This window comes from Canis lupus, chromosome 4 (genome assembly GCF_048164855.1).
Source record: "Canis lupus baileyi chromosome 4, mCanLup2.hap1, whole genome shotgun sequence".
NCBI classification, from domain to species: Eukaryota; Metazoa; Chordata; class Mammalia; order Carnivora; family Canidae; genus Canis; species Canis lupus.
The window spans coordinates 26,324,521-26,344,878 of record NC_132841.1 but is presented as its reverse complement, the minus strand read 5'-3'; the positions used below and the strand labels follow the sequence as shown (position 1 = coordinate 26,344,878).

Below are 20,358 nucleotides of genomic sequence, written 5' to 3'. Positions count from 1 at the left end.
ATTGCCCAGCTTCCAGAGAACATTCGTTCCAACACACGAAGAACCTTGCCTCCTTCAAATTTATCAGTGTCCTAAAACTATTTTTGCAAATTCACTAACAGTTTATCTTTCTAAAGTCTGTCTTTCCTACCATCACCTCTTCCCCCACTCCACTCTCAACATGGCCTCCAAGCAAGACAACTACATTTATTTGGGTTTTTCGAAACGAGTATGAACAAGGCCCCTGACTGCAAAGAAATGGTGTTTGATGAAGATCCATGTCTTCAGAACAGAACATGCCCTTTGAGCTGTTCTCCTGCAAGTCTGGGTGGGAATTCTCTCTCACCCATTCCCACTGTACTATGAACGAAAGTACACTCCTAACTGACAAAGATGAAAAATATGCAGGAGATGACTGGGTTGAGCCTATGGAACGTCAAAGACAGTTGGAGAACTGAAGTATACTGGTGAGCATAGGGTAGGTTATGCTGCATTAACAGATACCCTAAACTCTCGCGGATTTAATTCTCATTTAAAATTCATGCCCAACCTGGATCAGCAAAGGGTTTTGCTTATTTACAGTCAGAACCCCAGACTGCCAATTACTCCTCTACCTGCTATAATCAAACTGTGCACTGGCCTTTCAAGTTTCTGCAGAGTGGTTTCACCCAAGGAAAGAGATGTGCAAATATACCACGTGCTGAAGGAGAAGAAATCCTCAATGTCCATAAGGAACCCCAATAATTATAAAATGGCCACTGTGGAGGGTTAAGTCTGAGCTTTCAGCCTCCCCCACAACATGTTCTAGCTCTAACTAGAGCTATGCTCATTGAAAGCCTATTACATGCCAGATAATTTGTTAGGCACTTGACATAGTCACACGCTCAGAATTTCTGCAATAGCCTAAGGCCAGTTAAACAACTGGTGAGTGACAGAAGGATTTCAAGCCAGGGTGGTCTAACCACAAAGCCTTGGTTCCTTTTAATTCCACTGCCCATTTTCCCAATTTAGAAGCAAGTTACCAGGCCCAATTCCATCTAGCAGCTCATAACAGACCAAGTATGGTGGTGTGCCCGTCCTCAAAGCCCTTACCATGCACCATCAAGTGTCCACCTCCTTGCCTTCATGGGGGTGGTAGGCACAGAGCCACCATTTATTTCTTTGCTGGAGCTTCCGAGCCTCTCCAGTCTTTCACTTTCATCCTGGCCAAAGCCAAGGAAGCAACAAGCAAGTTCCCATCTAAGAAATTTTCTCCTAGGCAATTCCCCCATCGAGTGCATTTATCAGAGTGATGCTAAATAAGATGCGAGTGCAAATAATTTAATTTTTAAAACATAAGCTTCCTGTTGCCATAGATCAATTAAACCCTCTCGGTGTTAGTGCCAGATTGACACAGGCATATTTATCACTGTTTGCCATGGGAGCCCTGCTCTGCCTGCTGTGCTCAACAAGCTCAGCAAGCAACCCACTCAAACCACTCAGGACTAAGGGCCCTCGGGGGCATGGGATGGGCACCACAGAGAACGCTCTCCTTTCCCAATCAGGGAAAAAGGAAAACTGAAGCTGGGGTAGCTCATTAACAAGCTCTCTTAGCCTTGAGCAGATTAAGGAACGAGCACTGGCTAAAGAATTGGATCTTTTTATTGATCAAAGTAAAAATAAAATATGAAAACCTCAAAAACAAGTTCAAGGAAGAGTTTGGGATGACGGGTATTCAAATATTCTTAGTAGCAGAGATCGGTATAATTTCTCTTGAGGGCAAGCTGACATCTTTATCAGAGCCCTCTGACAATTCTGTCTCTGGGAATTTGTCCCAGGAAACTAATCAGAGACCTATTTGTGAGTATTACAAGAATATTTATAATAGAAATATTTTTAACAGTAAAAATCTGGAAACAAACTAAATGTCCAACACTAAGAAATAAGAAACCATTAAACACTGTAATGCAGTATTTATTGATAAGAAAACGCTTCCAACACAATGTGAGCAACAGCATCATTTTTAAATATTTGGCATTATAAAATATTGGAAGACAATAAAATGTCAGCAGTGGTGATTTCCGGTGGTAAGATTATCAGTGATTTGAAAGAAAGAGGGTTTCCTTATACCTTTGAGTTTAACATTTCTATATTGATCATGTTTTCATTTTTTAAAAAACTGTCTTCAAAAAATAAGACCTAAAGTATGATTTTATGCAGATGCACCCATTGGACTCATGATCATTAATACATTCAAATTCAAGGAACAACACTCCTCCCCTCAGGCATTCCTGGATAAGCTCCCTAAACCTCTACCCCCATTCCAGGGTGGATGACAAGATCCTGTCCCTGGGAATCATGTCCAGGAAGAAAGAGATCTAGGCTGAAAGGGCAGGGGAGACAATGTTTGAGCCTTTTAAAGCAGCCAGAAATTTCATTTGGACCTTTTGTAGTGTTTTGCTTCCCAACTTCCAACCTGACAGGGCACACACTAACTCCAGCAACTTTCATTCCCCCAGGACAGAGTCATAGATACAGTACAGCCTGAATTTCCACAACCTTCTGCATGGACAGGTAACTAGTTTACTATTCGAAGATACAAAAGCAGCAGAGGATTCACAATAATCAATGCAAGAGAGAAGAAAGAAGTGTAATAGGATAAAAGTTCATACATATAGTCAATATATATTGTGACTTAAAAAAAAGGTTCTGAACTTCTAAATCCATAACTATCCTTCCCTCTAGAATGAATAAGAAGAGGCCATAGGAAGAATCAGCAGAACTATCACTTCTATGAATGAGATTAACAAAATTGATGGTGTACGGTTATGAATTAGCGGTAAGACAATAGAAAAGGATGTTCTTAATGTGAGTGGTTAACTGAAGCCTGGTGCCTCCCTTTTAACTAACATCTTGGCAAGAAGAAATACAATATGGCCAAAAAGAAATTCACAGTTTAGGATATGCACAAAATAGCTCTGGAGGACTACAAAAAGAGGAGTAACAGCAGGGCAGAGGAGAACTGGGAGGCTAAGGGATCTACATGAGAAGAATTTTTCTCCTACTTTTTGCATGTTTGTTCCTCCTAAAACCTATGCCCGATGCATGTATTAACTATTCAAAAAAATGAATAGAACTCCTTGCCTAAAAACAAACTGTAGCCTAAAATACAAATGGACTTCAGCTGATATTGTGACCTAGGGGTGTAGCAAAATTTGTATTAGGGGTTATTGCTCTGTTTAAGTCAATACCCTAATAGGACTCTCTGGATAGGGGGAGTCGGGGAGGCCCACAGAGATGTTCTTTTAAAAAAACAAAAAAAAAAAGGAGGGGAATAATTTTTCTACATATGACAAAGTAAGAAGAATTGTGTGTGTGTTTTTTTTAAAGATTTTATTTATTTATTTATTTGTTTGTTTATGAGAGAAAATGAGAGAGAGGCAGAGACACAGGCAGAGGGAGAAGCAGACTTCCTGCAAGGAGCCCAATGTGGGACTCAAACCCAGATCCCAGGATCACGCCCTGAGCCAAAGGCAGAGACACTCAACTGCTGAGCCACTCAGGCGTCCTGAATTGTGTGTTTCTTTTTTTTTTTTTAATTTTAATTTTTTTAAGTTTTTTATTTATTTATGATAGGCACACAGTGAGAGAGAGAGAGAGAGAGAGAGAGAGGCAGAGACACAGGCAGAGGGAGAAGCAGGCTCCATGCACCAGGAGCCCGACGTGGGATTCGATCCCGGGTCTCCAGGATCGCGCCCTGGGCCAAGGGCAGGCGCCAAACCGCTGCGCCACCCAGGGATCCGAATTGTGTGTTTCTGAGGGCTGCCTGGGAAGAGGGCAAGTGAGATGGAAAGGTGAGAAACGGGCTGGGAGAGACAGGCGCCCCATCATATGCAGGAAGGCGAACCCTAATGAGAACCACGGCCAGGGAGAAATTCTCTATTACAAGGGAGCGCCCAAAAGATTTCCAGGAACAATGTTATTCCAACTGTCATTCCAACTGGTCTCCTACTCTGCACTACAATACTACCCACCACCCCCCAGTGTACCTCAAATTGTCAGAAGTTTTAGAGTACACAGTAATACTGTGTTGGGCTTTGGAGAAAGGAAAGGACTATGTTGACTGGGGCCAGACAGGCTGCCAAGAGGTAACACAGCAAACAGAGCAGAGAGATGTTAGAGGGAGGAACTGCAGGGACTCCAGGGGCAGGGCAAAAGGACCAGGTGATATGCTCTCCCAACCCCATGGAAACAGTGAGACAGAGCCAGGGAGAAACTTTCTACAGAATGTGGGCTGGGGATTCACATTATTTCATTTATTCTCTCCTTTCAGCCACTTTTTTTTTTTTTTTTTTTTTTTTTTTTTTTTTTTAGAATTAGCTAAAACAGCTTGGATTTTGATCCAGCTGAAGGCAGAGATAGAGACCAGTGCCTAAATAAGCTCACATCTCCCCCTGACTCCCAAGAGAAAGCATCACCTCCCCTCATCCCCCCAGTTAGGACTATAAGACAGTCAAAAGAGGATCCAGCCCCAATACACCCACGTTAAATCAGGGCTGCTTTTCTCCATTCTGATCTGTAAGTCCCTCCAGCTTAACCAAGTCCTCATGTAAACTCTTCCTGAACCTTAGACCTCACCCCTCTAGCACCCATCCCCGCCCCAATCCAGCTATGTAACCGAGCATGGTGATCACGCACCAAAAGAGGGGATAGCATCTCAAACTCAACACTACAGAAATGCTCTCCTCTCAACAAAGGAGAATCAGATTCACAACCCCCCTTCCTCCAAATTTGTTTTACTGACCTTCCTCTCACTGGATTGCCCTGCCTCTAGAACCTGTCATTTCCTATGATAAATCCTTATACATCCAGCCCCTCAGAGACCACAGCCCCTTCCCACCACTGCCCCAGATCTCTCTCTCTCTCTCTCTCTCTCTCTCTCTCGCTCTCTCTCTCGCTCTCTCTCTCGCTCTCTCTCACACACACACACACACACACACACACACACACACACACACGTACGTCTCCCAGGGTCCAGCCCCTTCTCTGCCAAAGGGAGGCAGGGCCTCTGAGTTTGACAAAGACAGCTCTGTTTCCTCAGACCTGACAGCTCAGTCCCATGACCTGTCCCCACTGACACACTCCCTCATGGGGCCCAGCCTCCCCCCAACCCACATCCGGGCTCCCACCAGCAAGGCAGCCACAGCCTGAGCCACAATGCCCCAAGCTTCTGGAAGCCAGTCACACAGAAAGAACTTCTTCCAATGCTCAAGCAAAGAAACCTTCCCCTGAGTCTGCACTGGGGAGCTTTTTTTAAGGGGCACACATGTCTCAGGCACCGTCCAGGTCAGGCTGTGTACTTTTGTCCTGCTCTTGGGTATCGGGACCAAAAATCATCCTTAGAGTCAGCATTTCTTTTTTTGGCATCCGCTCATCACTACTCACTATTTTGTGACTTTTCAGTTCCCGTATCTCCCCAGAAGCAGCGGGGACTCCTTTGGGAGTCAGGGAGAAAATGCCCTCAGTGTCAACTCTCTTCTACATACTCTTCTGGACAGTCCTTCCCTGAAGACCATGCATCTCAGTAAGTACCAGCCCAAAAGGCTCTCTTGGCTTAAAGTTACTCCCTCTGCCTGCTGGTGCCTTAATACCCTGAGTTTTGTCCATCTTCTCTCAAATGCTTAATTCCCAAGTGTCCTGACTCATAGGCTGGGAGAGAAAAGACTCCAAGGCGTGGAAATACGAAAGTGTGTGAGTCCTGGGGTGGCATTTGAGCTCTTCATCTCTCCTTCCATCCCAAGAGTCTGTTCCATTGGGAGGACAGCACAGCTCAAGGGAGCATTTAGGAGAAAAGCTCCACATGGAACCAGATTATTAGGAAAAGCCACCACCCTGACCCCCGCTCATTTATCCCCCAATATCGGCTTTCCAAGTACCTTCTACTTCCTCTTCCAAGCCCCCAAACCAGTCACAAATGGTAACCTCTTATGAAGAAATGATGTAACTGTCTGTAATCTCCAATGGAATAATATAGAAGATCACAGTTAACTTTTGCCAAGATTAGAACAGTTGTTAGAGTTCCCCTCCCACCTGCCCCATGCCAACAGTGTCTGAATTACTCTGAAATACCATCTGGGAGAAATCATAGCAAATATTTAAGGTTTCAACTCATTTAAAAAGGAAAAAACAAAGAATGATAATATATATATACATATACACACACACACACACACACACACACACACACAAACACACACACCCTACCTGTGATTTGGCAAATCTTTGGGAGACGGGGTTATCCAGAAAAGCATTCCTAAATATCCCAAAATGCAAGACCATTTTCCAGCTTATTCCTTCCCCAAGAGTATCACTTGTCTGCATGGGTATCAGTGAGAAAGGAAAAGAACAAAGTACCGCCACAATGGTCCTCTTGTAGGACCTCAGGGGAGATGGAGGTATCCACGCTCACAGCCTTTTCAGTGGCACAGAGAGGCTAGCCGAAGACTCATCGGAAGCAAAGTCCCACTTTAGGGGTGTGATTGCACGTCTCAGACCCCACACCCCCTGCAGAACTGGATGGTGACTTTCACCTACAGGCCGTTACCATGGGGACTGGGCCTGCCTGGCCTGGTCTGCATCTTGTGAACGGTACATACCTCAGAAGGTTAAAGCTCAGATCAAGCCTCTTTGCGAAATGTCCACAGTCCCTGCCAAGGTGCTCTGGAATTTCTCTGCAGTCCTGGCCTATGTAGGACACCTGGAAATTAAATGGAACAGAAACAATGTGGCAAACGGAAATCGCCCAGCTGCTCCCAACCCTGAGTCATTGATCCGAAGATTGCTTCCGCAACTTGCAACGCACGCTCCCCCCCCCCCACCCCACCCCACACACACACAGAAAGGCCACAATTGTGACTGTTTTCCTGATCAAATCAGCTTTGGGGGCTTCAAGGACTCTGCCAACAGTTCCCCTTTCCCGGTACATTTAGCATGATGGAGACTAATCCTAGCACAATGGAAATTGGACTAAAATTGGCCAGATTCAGGTGTCCAAAAAAGCCCCCATGTCAGAGCACACTGATATAATCACAGCAATCAGCCTCTCGCTCAGGGGCCTTTCCAACAGCTGCCCCTCTGGCTCTCCTCCTCCCTCTCCTCCTCTCTTCCCCCCTCCCCCAAATACCCTGTTATGCACATTACCTCATAAAAGATACAGCAGATGCACTTACCAGCATTCAACCTGCAGGGTGCTGGAACAAATAGGGTTGGACAAGAAAACCTTCCCAGACCGCCAATCGCATCCTATTACCACTGTGTATAAAATGTCCCCCACACTCTAGACAAAGCAGATTTGAAGGCGACGGGGAAATGAAGGGTGGCCACAGCTTCCAAGTCTCTTTTCTCCAGGGAGCCTTTTGCAACCTATCCCACTTGTGTTGCAGGTTGTTCCCTTAGGTCTTCTTTTACTTATTTTATCATCACTATTAACAACCTAGTGTGTGTCCAAATATTAAGAGCTGAACTGAAATTTGATGCAGAATTTCTGACAGTGGGAAGGTCAGAGGGCTTTCTCAAGGCTCCAACTGTTCAATCTTTGAAATACATCTTTTACAGATAGTTGCCAATTCGACCACTAACTCCAAAATCCATAAAACAAACCCATGGGTGAGAGTTGGCCAGTGGATCAAAATATATGATACTTCCCTAAATGACTCCCTAACCACCCCACCACCACCAGGTAAAAACTCAGGCCTATCATATGGCTATAGTCCTGACCCTTTCTCAGGTATGAGAATAAAAAAAGAGATTCCCCTGGGGGTTATGCTTCCTAATGGAGAACAAGAATATGGTGGCCATAGAGAACACCAGATATTAGGCTGAACATTATGACTTACTAATATTCAATCTTAGAACTACAGAAACAGCACTTTCACAGGACTCTAATTTAAAAAAAAAAAATCACACTGTACCCTAATATGCTGTTCCCAGTCTGTTCCCAACCCTGTCCTAGCCAATGGGAACAGACTGCTGACAGTAGGTATCTTGCATTCACTCCCTCAATAACTTCACTTTTGGAGGAGAGAGAGTAGGAGTAGACGAGAAGGAACAAAACAAAACAGGCTGAGGCCAACATAATGATTTGGACTCCAGAAGACACAAGCTAAAAAATAAAGGTCTCTAACAATCTAGCAACCTCCCTTTTCTACATGGGACCTGTCTTTCCTCAGAACTCCTTGTATAATAAAGTTCTGCTTCCAAGTAGAGATGGAAATCCTACAGCAAGAAGACACTGGGGATATAAGGGACTTCAGTTTCCCTCAGGATACCCATTTGATCAGCAGCAGTTTCTGGATTATAATATCTGCAGGCCCATGGAAATCACCAGAAAACCCATCCCTTTCACCCCAGCATGCACCCCCACCTTATATGCACCATTATTCACGATCTCTAGGGTATATACAACATAGAGGCTGAGGTTTAGATGTAGAAGCTGAGCTCTGTCCTTATAGACTCACCAAAGACTAAACCTTATAGGGGGCGCCTGGGTGGCTCAGTGGTTGAGCATCTGCCTTTGGCTCAGGTTGTGATCCTGGGGTTCTGGGATCAAGTCATATCAGGCTCCCTGCAGGGAGCCTACTTCTCCCTCTTCCTAGATCTCTGTCTCTCATAAATAAAATTTTAAAATATTATAGGGATCCAATTTCTCAAAATCCCCCCATGTTCTTACAAAGTAACTAGGACTTTGGCAGCATGCCCAGTGTAAGACAGCTTTGTCTGATAAAGCCCAAAGTCCTGCACCAGGCATAGGAACTTCCAACTTGGTCTACAAAGAGTTCTTACAAATCCACATGTGGATGTGGATTTTCTTGATCAATAAACACCAGTGATGCACCTATCATCGTGTTTTGGCCTCAAAAATGTGTCTTCCTAGTTGAATGGTCGTGAACTACCTCATGATAGGATGTTGAAAGCCCCAGAAGAACGTCAGAACCTAGGGAAAGAGAGGGATATTTGCTCCCCTTTTTCTTCTGTAGGATCCCCTTTCAGAGGCAAAAGGAGCACCAAGGACAGCTATCACCATGCAGCTGCAGCTCATTTATTTACATGCCTAACAAGACTTTCATCAGCTTGTTTTCTTGCAATAGCTTAACACAAGATCCCAGGAAAACTAAATAAAGCACTACTTGTTGCATGGTGAAGAACAAGTCTCTAAAATTTAGTATGAAAACCAACTTGATAAGCCATCTGTATGCTTGGACACCAGACCCCTGCCAGTCTTCATGGTAAACTGGGAGCATTCAGAGATAGGAGTTAAGCCAACCACATTTAAGGGTCCAAGTCAGTGTGACAAGGCTTAAGAGCAGCAAGCGGCCAGTGCCAGGTGCTGCAATCAACGCTCAAGATGAGAAGAAAGTCATGTTTAGGACGTGCTCCTGAGTGGAAGGCATTACCTCTCAGGATGTCAGGAAGCTTCTAGGAGCAGAGGATTACCTAATGTAACAAGGGCAGAAGAGCCAGGCCAAAAAGAGTTTGCTTCTTGAGCAAATAAGAGAAGGGAAATTGAAATTAATAGACCCTAAATGTAGGAACCCTGGGTGGCTCAGTGGTTGAGTGTCTGCCTTTGGCTCAGGTCGTGATCCTGGGGTCCTGGGATTGAGTGCTGCAACAGGGTCCCCACAAGGAGCCTGCTTCTTCCTCTGGCTAGGTCTTTGCCTCTGTGTGTCTCTCATGAATAAGTAAATAAAATTTTTAAAAACCCTAAATGCCACAGAAGCAAGCGCACATCCAGAACAAGAATCACTGCATTTAGTCAATCACTTTTAGAATGAAAAACCCAAACTTTGACTTTTCATTTGCCTACCCTTTATCACCAGTATCCCAAGACTTCTACCCTGTTGGAATAGTAACAGAAAGGGACACCATTATCAGGGAAATGAAAACATAGGAAGATCCCTACATAGGGAAACTGGATAGTAAGTCAGGAATGTCTGTGCAAAATTGCCACATACACACATCCCCAGCCCCTCTGAGCAGAAGCCACAGGGAATTACCAAACTGAGGAAGACTACAGATTTCTCTTTACAGTTGGAACAGTCTGGCCCCCTAGGCATTTCGGAGGATGATAGGTTAGTGACTGTTTATAGAGATGACGGTTATTTTCTGAGGCCTCACCCCAGCCAGGGGTAGAAGCTCCTCGATTTTAAATCTGCAGCACTGTAAGTTCTGTCAGAGTAGAAACCATCCCTATGCTACTATTTACTAGCTGATATCCTGGCTGGGTCACAGTCTCAGAGAGTTTGTTTCCTCTTTTGTAAACTAGTCTAACACAAACTGCATCCAAAAGACGTAAAGAATAAGGGAACTAACATTTCTAAATGCCTAGCACCTGGCTGTTACCTAGTCAATCCTGGCGAAATAGCCCAGTGAGTCCTAGATCCTTAACTTACCTATAGCAAGGAGAAGAGTACACAGCACTGTCCATGGCACCTAGTGGCCACTCAGTAAACAGTTGAATGAGACTAATATCCCTAAAAAAGGGATTTGTTAGTCCCATGTCTCTTGGGCACAAAATTTCAGTGCCTGAATTCCAAGTTTGCATTTGTATCTACAATTAGATCAATGTTGCTACTTTGTCAAAAACTAGTGGAAAAAGATGACTGGGGACTTACTGGTGATATAAATGACGCCTTCAAGCCAAGAGAAGGCCAAATGAAGTCAGATTCATGTTAAATAAAAAGATTTTTACAGAGAAGAGTGGAAAGAGGGCTGATGTAGGCCCGTGAACTCCTAAAACCCAAGGCAACAGCAGTCAGCCCACCATGGTGTTGAAAGCAGTGACCTAATTTCAACAAAACATCATCCATCTCATTCAATTGTTTCAGTGGTGTCAGGGTGGGGGTTTTTTCTTCTATGCACTTAAACCATCTCTTTATTTGGGAGATAGGTCTCTCTGAACTTAGGAAAAATTCTATCTGGTTATGTGTTTGTATATATAAGCAGCATTGCAGTAAAAACAGGATCAACATTATGGGCTCATGGGAAGTTTTTTTTTTTTTTAAAGTAGGCTTCACCAAAGTTAGAGAAGTACCATGTGACTCACATTCCGGGAACTACTTCTTGTTACGGCTGTCTTTAGAAACTGAAGAGGGGCAGGATGCTACAAAGGCCCTAAACTCCAGGGTTGCCACACAGAGCTCCTGGCCTAGGAGGTTTAGGACATGGGGGATGAACACCCCAGGAGTACTTTCGTAGTCTGTCCTCTCATTAGGGATTGCCTTTGAGCCATTTGGAGTGGGCTAAAAGCAAGAGGTACAGGAAAACTAAGTTAGGGACATGGGGGAAGAGAGGCGGCACAAGAAAGTTCTTAGCCCTACTGTGGAGTGCTTCATGAAGTTGGAAGAAGCTACACCCAAAGAATGCTGGGTCTGAAATGCAGAGACCTAGGGACTGGTGCGGGGAAGGGGCCATTCTTGGGCAGAGGTCCCCTCCTCCAGCTCCTCCCTCTGAAGGCAGGCAGGTTAAATCCCCAAAATCCTTTTCCCTGCCATCGAAATGAACCCATCATTTTTTTTTTAAGATTTTATTTATTTATTCGAGGGGGGGAGGCAGAGACACAGACAGAGGGAGAAGCAGGCTCCATGCAGGGAGCCTGATGTGGGACTTGATCCCAGGACCCCAGGATCATGCCCTGGGCCGAAGGCAGGCGCCAAACCCCCGAGCCACCCAGGGATCCCCTGTACCCATCATTTTTAACCTTTCCCACAGGCTGGTCTGTCCCTGGCCTGCTCACTTCTGAACTCTGAGAAAGTGGAAACATTTGCCCAAAGTAACCTCAAAAATCTAACCGTGCCTGACGCTACCTCCCTTAGGCAATCCAAGGGGAGAGCTTCAAAACCTCAGAGCTATTTCTCTAGAGCATGCAAGGAAAGGTGAGAAGAGGGTTGGCTTAATCAGAGGTTAGAAAGAGAAACCTGGCTTTTCCAGAAGGTAAAAGCCACCTGGGCCCAGCATCCCTCCAGCAATGACTAAGAACACCTGAGGCTTCACTACAGGGCTGAAAGCAAGTGAGGCTAGGTGTCTGTCACCCAGAGTTGAAACTGGAATGTTGCCATTCCTCACAGACACCTGTTCAAAAAGTCAGGTGCCGAATGAGCTCTTGCCATTTGTGACAACATGGATGGACCTAGAGGATATTATGCTAGGTGACATAAGTCACAGAAAGAAACACCATAGGATTTCACTTGCATGTGGAATCTAAAAAATGAACAAAAAACAAAAATGGACTCAAATACAAGAGAACAAATTGGTGCTTGCCAGAGGGGACGAGGAGAGGAGGATAGGCAAAATAGGTGAAGGGGGTTAAGGGGTACAAAGTGCCAGTTATAAAATAAGTCATGAGGATGAGAAAGTACAGCTTAGGGAATATAGTCAATAATATTGTAATAACGTTGTATGGTAACAGCTGGTAACTACACTTGTGGTGAGCAAAGTATAATGTACGGGATTGTCGAAGCACTGTTGTACACCTGAAACTAATAAAACATTGTCTATCAATCATATAATACACTAAAAAAAAAAGAAATCAGGTGCTGAAATAAAACCAGAGGACTTTAGCCTTCTACCTGCCTTGAATAAGGGCCCTCTGCTTAGGATCCAGAGGCAGTCTGCAGTGTGGCCCCCAAACTTAGAGCCTCCCAGGAATGCAGTCTTTGGACCTAGGTATTTCTGCCATCCTGGACTCCTTAAAAAAAATAAACCACACACAGGCCCCTAAACTTTAAATTTTTCAACTTTGGGGGATCCCTGGGTGGCTCAGCGGTTTAGTGCCTGCCTTTGGCCCAGGGCGTGATCTTGCAGTCCTGGGATCGAGTCCTGAGTCGGGCTCCCAGCATGGAGCCTGCTTCTCCCTCCTCCTGTGTCTCTGCCTCTCTCTCTCTCTCTCTCTCTCTCTCTCTCTCTCTCTCTCTATCATAAATAAATAAATAAATCTTTAAAAATAAATAAATGTTTCAACTTCATTCATGTAAAGGGGAATATATTAAGAGGTTTTCTTTGACCAAAGTTACTTTCTCCTATGAGGTTACACACTTTTAATGCGCCCCCAAAACTACCATTAGCTGTGGGCATGGATGACTCTACCTGAGGGAGGACTGGCCCTGCTGGCCTAAGCGTTGAGCGCTAGGGACAGAGGAGGCGTAGGGGGCCTGGTCGACCTAGGGGGCCTTCCCCTCTTCCCCCACGCCCAGGGGGTGTGCCGGCCCGAAGGGGGGCTGAGGGGGCGGGCCTGGGCACCTGAAAGAGTCGCCAGCACCGGACACAGCAGCCCCCTGAGCCTGGGCGAGGAGCCCTTCCTAACCTCGGGGCGGCCCCTTGCCCCCAGCACTCCCTCTCCCCAAACCAACTGCCCCCAGCGGGGGCGGGGCTCGTCCTGGCGGACTTACTTGAGTTCCACTGACCACGAGCCCGGCCATGACGACCGGACGGACGCGCGGCGCGGAGCACCGAGTGGGGGCGCGGAGCACCGAGCGCGGAGCACCCAGCACGGAGCGCGGAGCACCGAGCGCGGAGCACCCAGCACGGAGCGCGGAGCACCGAGCGCGGAGCACCCAGCACGGAGCGCGGAGCACCCAGCGCGGCGGCGGCGGGCGGCCCGGCGGGGCGCGCAGTTCCGCACTAAGCAGTCAGCTGACCCGGCGGAAGCCCGAGGCGCCGGCCGGGTGCTGGGACCCGGGTCAGCTGCGCGCCCTGCGCCGCGGCCCCCGCGCAGGTGAACCGAGGCTCGCCCCCAGGTGGCCCCCGGCGCCCCGCGCCCCGACGCGATCGCCCTGGACCCCCGACCGCCCCCGGGCGCCCCGGACCCCGTCGCCGCGGGCGGGGCCAGGGGAACAGGAGCACCCCCCACCCCAAGCTCCACGCGCGCAGCCCCACTCGTTAGTGGGGGCGGCCCGGGGAGGGGGCTCCGCGCCAGGGGCGCCGGGTCGAGCCGTTAGCTAGCCCGGGGCGCGGCCGCTCCTCTGTTTCGCAATCCAGGTTACATAACTGCCGCGACCGCGGGGCGGGGGCGTGGACCCAAGTCCCCTCCCCGCCTTGGAGGGGCAGCGGCACACGGGGAGGTGGAAAGGACACCTGGTGGGGGGGCGGGAGGAAGGGGCGATCGGATTTCCCTACGAATAGCTAACAGCCCCCCAGCTGACAGGGATAAGCCCTCGAGAAGGGGAGTCAGTGGTGTCCCCAAAATTTCAGGTTTCTCGGATTCTCTCCCTCTTATTTGTGAAGCTCCAAGTCACCCATGCGGTCAGATTCCGCATCCACACCCCCGCCCCCACGCACACCCACTCGGCTGCAAGCGAAAGGTGGCCTTTACTGCCTCCTGCACCAGGTTGGGTGGGCAGCTCCTGTCTGTCCTCAACTGAAAGGAACCACATTTTCTCCCTGTGAATTTTTGCCTTCGTGCCTCCATCCCCAGGATGCAGGAAGCTATTACCACATACCACTTCATTGTCACATTATCACCAGAGCGGCCTGGCCTTGACTGGCCGCTCCCCCGCTCCCTCCTTCCCTCCCACCTGTGAGTACCGGCCCCATCCAAACAGAAGGGGAAACTAAGTCCTGAGTGCCAGGCTCCAGGTCTGACGCCCTGCATTGCAGTTACCTCAATTCAGTAGACCCCACTGATGATTGTAGCTCCCACTGCTGTTGAGGAGGGTGTTCCCAGGGCTTTTGTTTTCATTGCTCCGTGTGTCTAAACAGCACTTAGAAACCCCTGTTTGTGCAGCTGATGATAATTACGATCGTGGTTAAGCATATTGTGGCTATCATCATTGTCTCTCGGGCCTGGTGCCAACACATTGTAATGTGGGCCCTTCTTGTCAGCATCCTGATGAGCAGTGTTGACCTCTGAGGGCTGACCTGCCTGCCCCTCTCTCTGCTGGGAGGAGCAGACATAGCAGAAGGGAACTCTAAGAACAGAGACTTGGCTGTGTTTACTTTGAGGGGATTCAGGAAATGCTGCAACAAAAGGTCCTACAGGCCAAAAAAGGCGGCTTGCCCTCCAGAGATAAGGGGGATCAAAGGGAATCTTCCAAGGCCTTCTGCCCCACAGACCAGCTCCTCATGCTCCTCTCTCCTCTGCTGGATGCAGCCTCTCTGGTCCATTGTCCACTTTTGTCTGCCTTTCCTGCCCAAAAGGAGGAAGTGGACCCAGGCCCTGACAGTCCTGATACACTGCCCTCTCCACCTTCCACCTTGGCCTTCCTAGAAGGAAGGGGAGAGGACTGGCAGGAGAGGGCATGTGGAAACAGGCTTAAACCTACTCACAGATGAAATGGGAACATACACACTCTCACCCCAGCAGGAGGGTGCTTGAGGTCATCTCATCCGTGCCCCCGCATCCATACACAGCTGTGTCTTCTGAGCACAGACTGTTTTGTGGACACTCTGCCAATGACGCCAAAGTAGGCAGGGATCTTTTCTACCTTTCCAGGCCTTCCTCACTATTTTTTCCTTCCTCTGCACAGTGCTGGAGTGATCATCCTAAAAGCCTGATTGGACCCACCCACCTGAAATCTTTCAATGCTCCCAATCAGCTAATAACACAGCCCAAAATTTCCAATGTCACTCAAGGTCTTTTAGAATCCTTTCATCCCCTACCCCTCCCACTTCTCCCATCCTCTGCCTGGCTTTTAGCTGTTTTGCGCCCCCACCCCTCTTGTCTCCGATAGGTGATCACACCGAGGGGGCCAGGTGACTAGGTAAGGGACAGACAATTGGGGAAATCACAAAAAAATGAGGCTAGCTCAGATTGACGTGGGCTTTGAAATGTAAGCTGGTAACATAGAACTACTGAAAGCTCTTGAGCAGAGGAGAAATTTGTTGAATTTGGCGGGGAAGGGCTCCTCTAAAACCAGACTGGATTCACCTCCCCTTACTGCCTTCAGCTTAGGAAGTTATCTTCAGAAGAGAAGAACAAGTAGGAGGGAGAAGAACAGGAAAGGAGGGAGAAGAAGAAGGATCTGTATCTCTGGGTCAAAGAAAATCGGAAGAGGCGGGTTGAGGACATCCTGCTACTTCCTCATCATTTTCTTGAGCAAAAAGGACAATTAAATAACAAAGGTAAAGTTCTTCAGGTAATATGGCCCTCCCTTTGGAAGGGGGAGAGAGCAAAGGAATGCTGAGATAAGGTTGGCCCAGGAGGTGAATAAATGATTCCTTCCCAACACAGGAAGTTTACAAAAGTGAACAGCGGAGACACATCTTGCTTGGGGCTTCATCTTGAACACATCTCTTTCCACTTTGGCCCCAGAAGCATGGAGGGGAAGAGACGGCTCAAGAGGTCATCCAGGTTCTTTTTCAGTTCCCTCCTGCCATTCCAGTGGGCAACTGAGAGTGAGCTGCAGTAGACCCCTGCCTCAACCCATTTTCTCCCACAGCTCTTCTGCCCCAGCTTCCAAAGACTGGGCACTCAGGGTGTACATAATGAAGACATACACTTCAGGAAAGATGTGTGCTCAGACATCTGCAGTACTATGTCAACAAGAAGCCCTGTAATTGTGATCCTATTTCCTGTACCCAAAATTGAGACAGGTACCCCAACGTGTATAGTATATTCATGGGGACTACAGAACAGAAAGTTCAAATCAGATCTGGGCAACTAATCCTGAGCCTATGAATTCTGGAGCTCTAACACTTGCAAATGGAGAGTGAGAAGGTTCGACACCACTAGACATTTCTTTATCACCCTTGATGAAGAGGGCAATATTTTATTCCTACTGTCATCTTTGTTATTATTATCCTTTGGCAGAAAAGGCCCTTCCCCCTAGAGTTCTTCCTCCATCGCATTCCTGCGGACAAAAAGGAAAATCCTGTTTATTTGCAATCAAGGGAGTTGATTCTGGGGTCGTCCAGAACCAGTGAAACAGGAACTGATTTCTTAAAATCTCCAACTCTGTGCATCACCAGTGGAGAGGACAGGGCCAGTTAACAAAGTTTTATTAGCATTCCTACCTATCCTTAGTCGAATTTCTATTCAGCCTGGCCTCATTTCTTTCAGGCCCAACCCCTGGGCAGGTTAAGATGATTGCTGTAATTAATCATGCCCCAGCCCCTAGTTCAGACTCACCACATTCAGATTTCAATTAAAAAAAAAAAAAAATCTGGAGGTCTGCATACAAAATGGTCTTTGTTGCTGAAGCAGCCTCCTTTCAGTCTAAAAGAGGGAGTTTAGGAAAGAGGAGAGGTTTCCAGGGCCCTTGCTGCAATATTTGCATGTTTGTGAGAGATTAAGGATGATCTAGATTCCAAAACACCTCCCTGATCTCCCAACCAGAACAAATTACATTTTAAAATATATACATTAAATGCAATCATAATGTTTGGCATGATTATTCATGGCATAAATGTTAGTTTATTATTACTGTATACTATTATAATTATCATTGCCATTAATTCTCAGTGCCTGAGTTCCCTGCTCTTTGGATCTTAAAAGATACTGTGACTATTGTTTCTATTAAAATGCAAACATTAGCAGGGAGTGGGGAAGGGAGTAGGTTTGAGAAAGGTGGGTGGGAGAGGGGTTTCTGCTTTTCACTGCATATGTTCTGTGATTTTTGCAACATGCATTACCCTGCCTTTGTAATTAAAAAATAATGGAGGAGATTGGATGGAAGGGTCAGGAAAAGAGAAGTCATAGTTGGAACTGCTACCTGGTAATCTCTTAGCATTATTTTCACAAATCCTGAAAACAGCAATTTGCCAGGAACTTGCTGGATGCTCCCAGTCCTTGGGGGGGGGGGGGGGCAGAAGGGAGGTTATCTCTGGTTTGAGGACAGAGGCTCATAGTGGACTTTCGAGAAGGAAAAAGAACATGGACCAGAAGAACCTGTTCAACTTCATACTGTCCTGTGGGGGAGAGAGAAGCATGTCCAAGTGCCAGATTCCCAACTTGGCTTGGAGAGGTTCTATCATTTAGAGGTTGATAAGCCTCCCCACCCCCCAATTAAAATGTACAGGACTGGGGCACCTGGGTGGCTCAGCAGTTGAGCGGCTGCCTTCAGCTCAGGGCATGATCCCGGGGTCCTAGGATCAAGTCCCGCATCGGGCTTCCCGCAGGGAGCCTGCTTCTCCCTCTCTGCCTGTGTCTCTGCCTCTTTCTCTCTCTGTCTCTCATGAATAAGAAAATAAAATCTTTTTTTAAAAATTAAAAATTGAAAAAATGTGTAGGACTCAGCAGATGAGATTCTGATTCCACAGATGCAGCCCTCACATGTATATTTTCTCAAGTACCCCCAGGTAATTTGGACTGTGGCCACCAGACTCGCTGCTTTAGAAATCATTTACTGCAACTACTGATTGAGGAAACTGAGGCCAAAGGCACGGAAGGGGCTTGTCTCAGGTTGCCCAGCACAGGAGCAGCTGACCCTGGGCCAGAATTCTCATCTTCTGAAGGAAATAAAATGGGACTTCTACTACATCCCAGTAAGAAGAGGGTGAAGAGACTGGGGAAGAGCACCAGAAAGGTGCCATTTCACATCTAATCACTTCTTGTCACGTCGTAACCATCTTCCTCATACCAAGCCCCATACTGATAGATCAGAAATAACATTTTCAAAGTTATATCTTCAAGGAAATGGCTATTAATGTTCTTCTTCTCCTTTTAGAGCACTGAGGAATACATATTAATTTTCTCTCTACTTATATTGCCTATTTGCAAATTGTATTCACTACCCAGTGCTCCAATTTGTCCTACCCCTGAAGAGATTATGATGAATAAATGTGTTCCTGGAAATAAAGTAAAATACAAAATTTGTCACTGAGATTTATTTTTATAATTATTTACAGGGATTATTTTAGAATATATGGGGGGCAATAATAATAATGCACACAAGAGGGTTTTGCCATGATTTACCAATATTAATTCAGAGTCTCTTCCCACTTCTCCGAAAGGACCCCCAGCTCTCTCTCCATAGCTCTAAGCCAGGGGCAAAGCAAGTCTCAGTTGGACTTGTATCACCAGTATCGGAAAGCTGAGGGTCAGATGAAGTGCTGGGCAAGTCTTGTAGTGGCCAGTAGCCTGGCCTACAAGTCCTGGGTTTGAGACCTAGTTTTGCTATTATTAACTGGGTGCCCTTTGCTGAATCCTTCCATTTCTGAGGTCCTCAGTTTTCTTAAATGTAAACTAACTGACCTAAGGAGCAATTTGCTACTAAAATAAAAACACAAGTAAGTATGTGCATCTCCCCAAAATAAGGAGAGGGAATGTGCTCATTGATAAATATTTCTTGATACCTACTAGGTGTCAGGTACAGACAATAAGGAACAAGACAGATACAAATTTATTCCCCTAAGGCTTATATTCTGGCAGGAGGACACAGGTAACAAGTAAATAAATAATATAATTTCAAGTCTGTGAAATGCATAATTTCAGGTAGCACTGTGATATGCCATGAAGATAAAAGCAGATAATGTGAAGTAGTGATGGAGGGCAGGGGGGCTGATTTGGATACAATGTCCAAGGTCTCTGATAGCTGTTCAGAGCATTTCACCTGTGAAATCCTTGATGGGCAGACTTTACCCACATGAGCCAGATTTTACCACATGAGCCAGACTTTAGCCCCTCTCACAAAGCTTTCTGATGCACAAACTGCATAGCCTCAGATGGGTAAGGGAGTGTTCTGGGAAGGCTTCTCTAAGAGGAGCAACATTTGGGAGGAAATCTGAGTAATAACATGGAGCCAACCACAAGAAGACTCGGGAGAAAGATCCTCCAAGCAGATAGAACAGCAAATGCAAAAGTTATTAGTGTTCTCCTAGTCTCATGTTATTGTGTTGCCATTTTGCTTATGCCTGAGTAGTGAACTTGAGCTCAGGTGCTTCCCAGGGCACAGTGTCACTCCAGCCAGAAAGAGGAATATCCCAGGTGTAGCCACACCAGCCTTTGGATTGCTGCTCAGCTCCAAAGCACAGGTGGGCGGAAGCCTCAAGATGCTGCAGCTGCAAGCAGAGGCACTCATGGGGCATTCACAGAGGCTCTACAGTCCTAATAAGTATGGTTTTCTTGGAGAAGAAAACATGGAAGGATCACTGACTTTTATACATGACCTCACTGGCACAGACTCTCACAGACACACAAAAGCACATAAACCTATGAGTAAGTGGATAGGCACACAGGCCAATGTTGGATTCATGGGTTCCATCTCATCACTACAGTCTGAACTCTGAACCCCAATCTGGGACACTCTGGTCTCCCATCTACTGCAGTAGCTACCAGTGGCCAGTAGAGAATACAGAAATTTTAAATAATCAGTACTTAGATTAGAACCTGGAGTGTTTATAGCTTATGCTGAGGTACTAGAAATTCATTCATTCGATTCATTCATTCAAAAAATATTTACTAAGTGCCTG

At 46.6% G+C, this 20,358-nt stretch overlaps 1 protein-coding gene and 1 long non-coding RNA gene across 10 annotated transcripts in view; one reads left to right on the top strand and one right to left on the bottom strand.

Annotated features, from left to right (window-relative positions):
* Positions 1–13,732, bottom strand: part of LRMDA (leucine rich melanocyte differentiation associated) — a 1,020,248-nt gene extending 1,006,516 nt beyond the window's left edge. For 2 of the 9 annotated variants that reach the window (XM_072823716.1, XM_072823723.1), the window contains exons 1-3: positions 13,592–13,625; positions 13,401–13,535; positions 6,615–6,715 (exon numbers count right to left, since the gene is read on the bottom strand). In XM_072823716.1, coding sequence (XP_072679817.1) covers positions 6,615–6,715; positions 13,401–13,430 — 131 coding nt within the window. In that variant the 5' untranslated portion in view covers positions 13,431–13,535; positions 13,592–13,625. Of the gene's footprint in view, positions 1–6,614; positions 6,716–13,400; positions 13,536–13,591 lie in introns of all 9 variants that reach the window. The other 7 variants (XM_072823717.1, XM_072823724.1, XM_072823715.1 and 4 more) reach the window with 6 other exon arrangements.
* Positions 13,733–13,833: 101 nt separating this feature from the next.
* LOC140632059 (uncharacterized) lies at positions 13,834–18,762 on the top strand. The gene is made up of 3 exons (XR_012029571.1): positions 13,834–13,989; positions 15,897–16,071; positions 18,238–18,762. It is a non-coding gene; the product is annotated as an uncharacterized lncRNA (long non-coding RNA).
* The last annotated feature ends 1,596 nt before the right edge of the window (positions 18,763–20,358 follow it).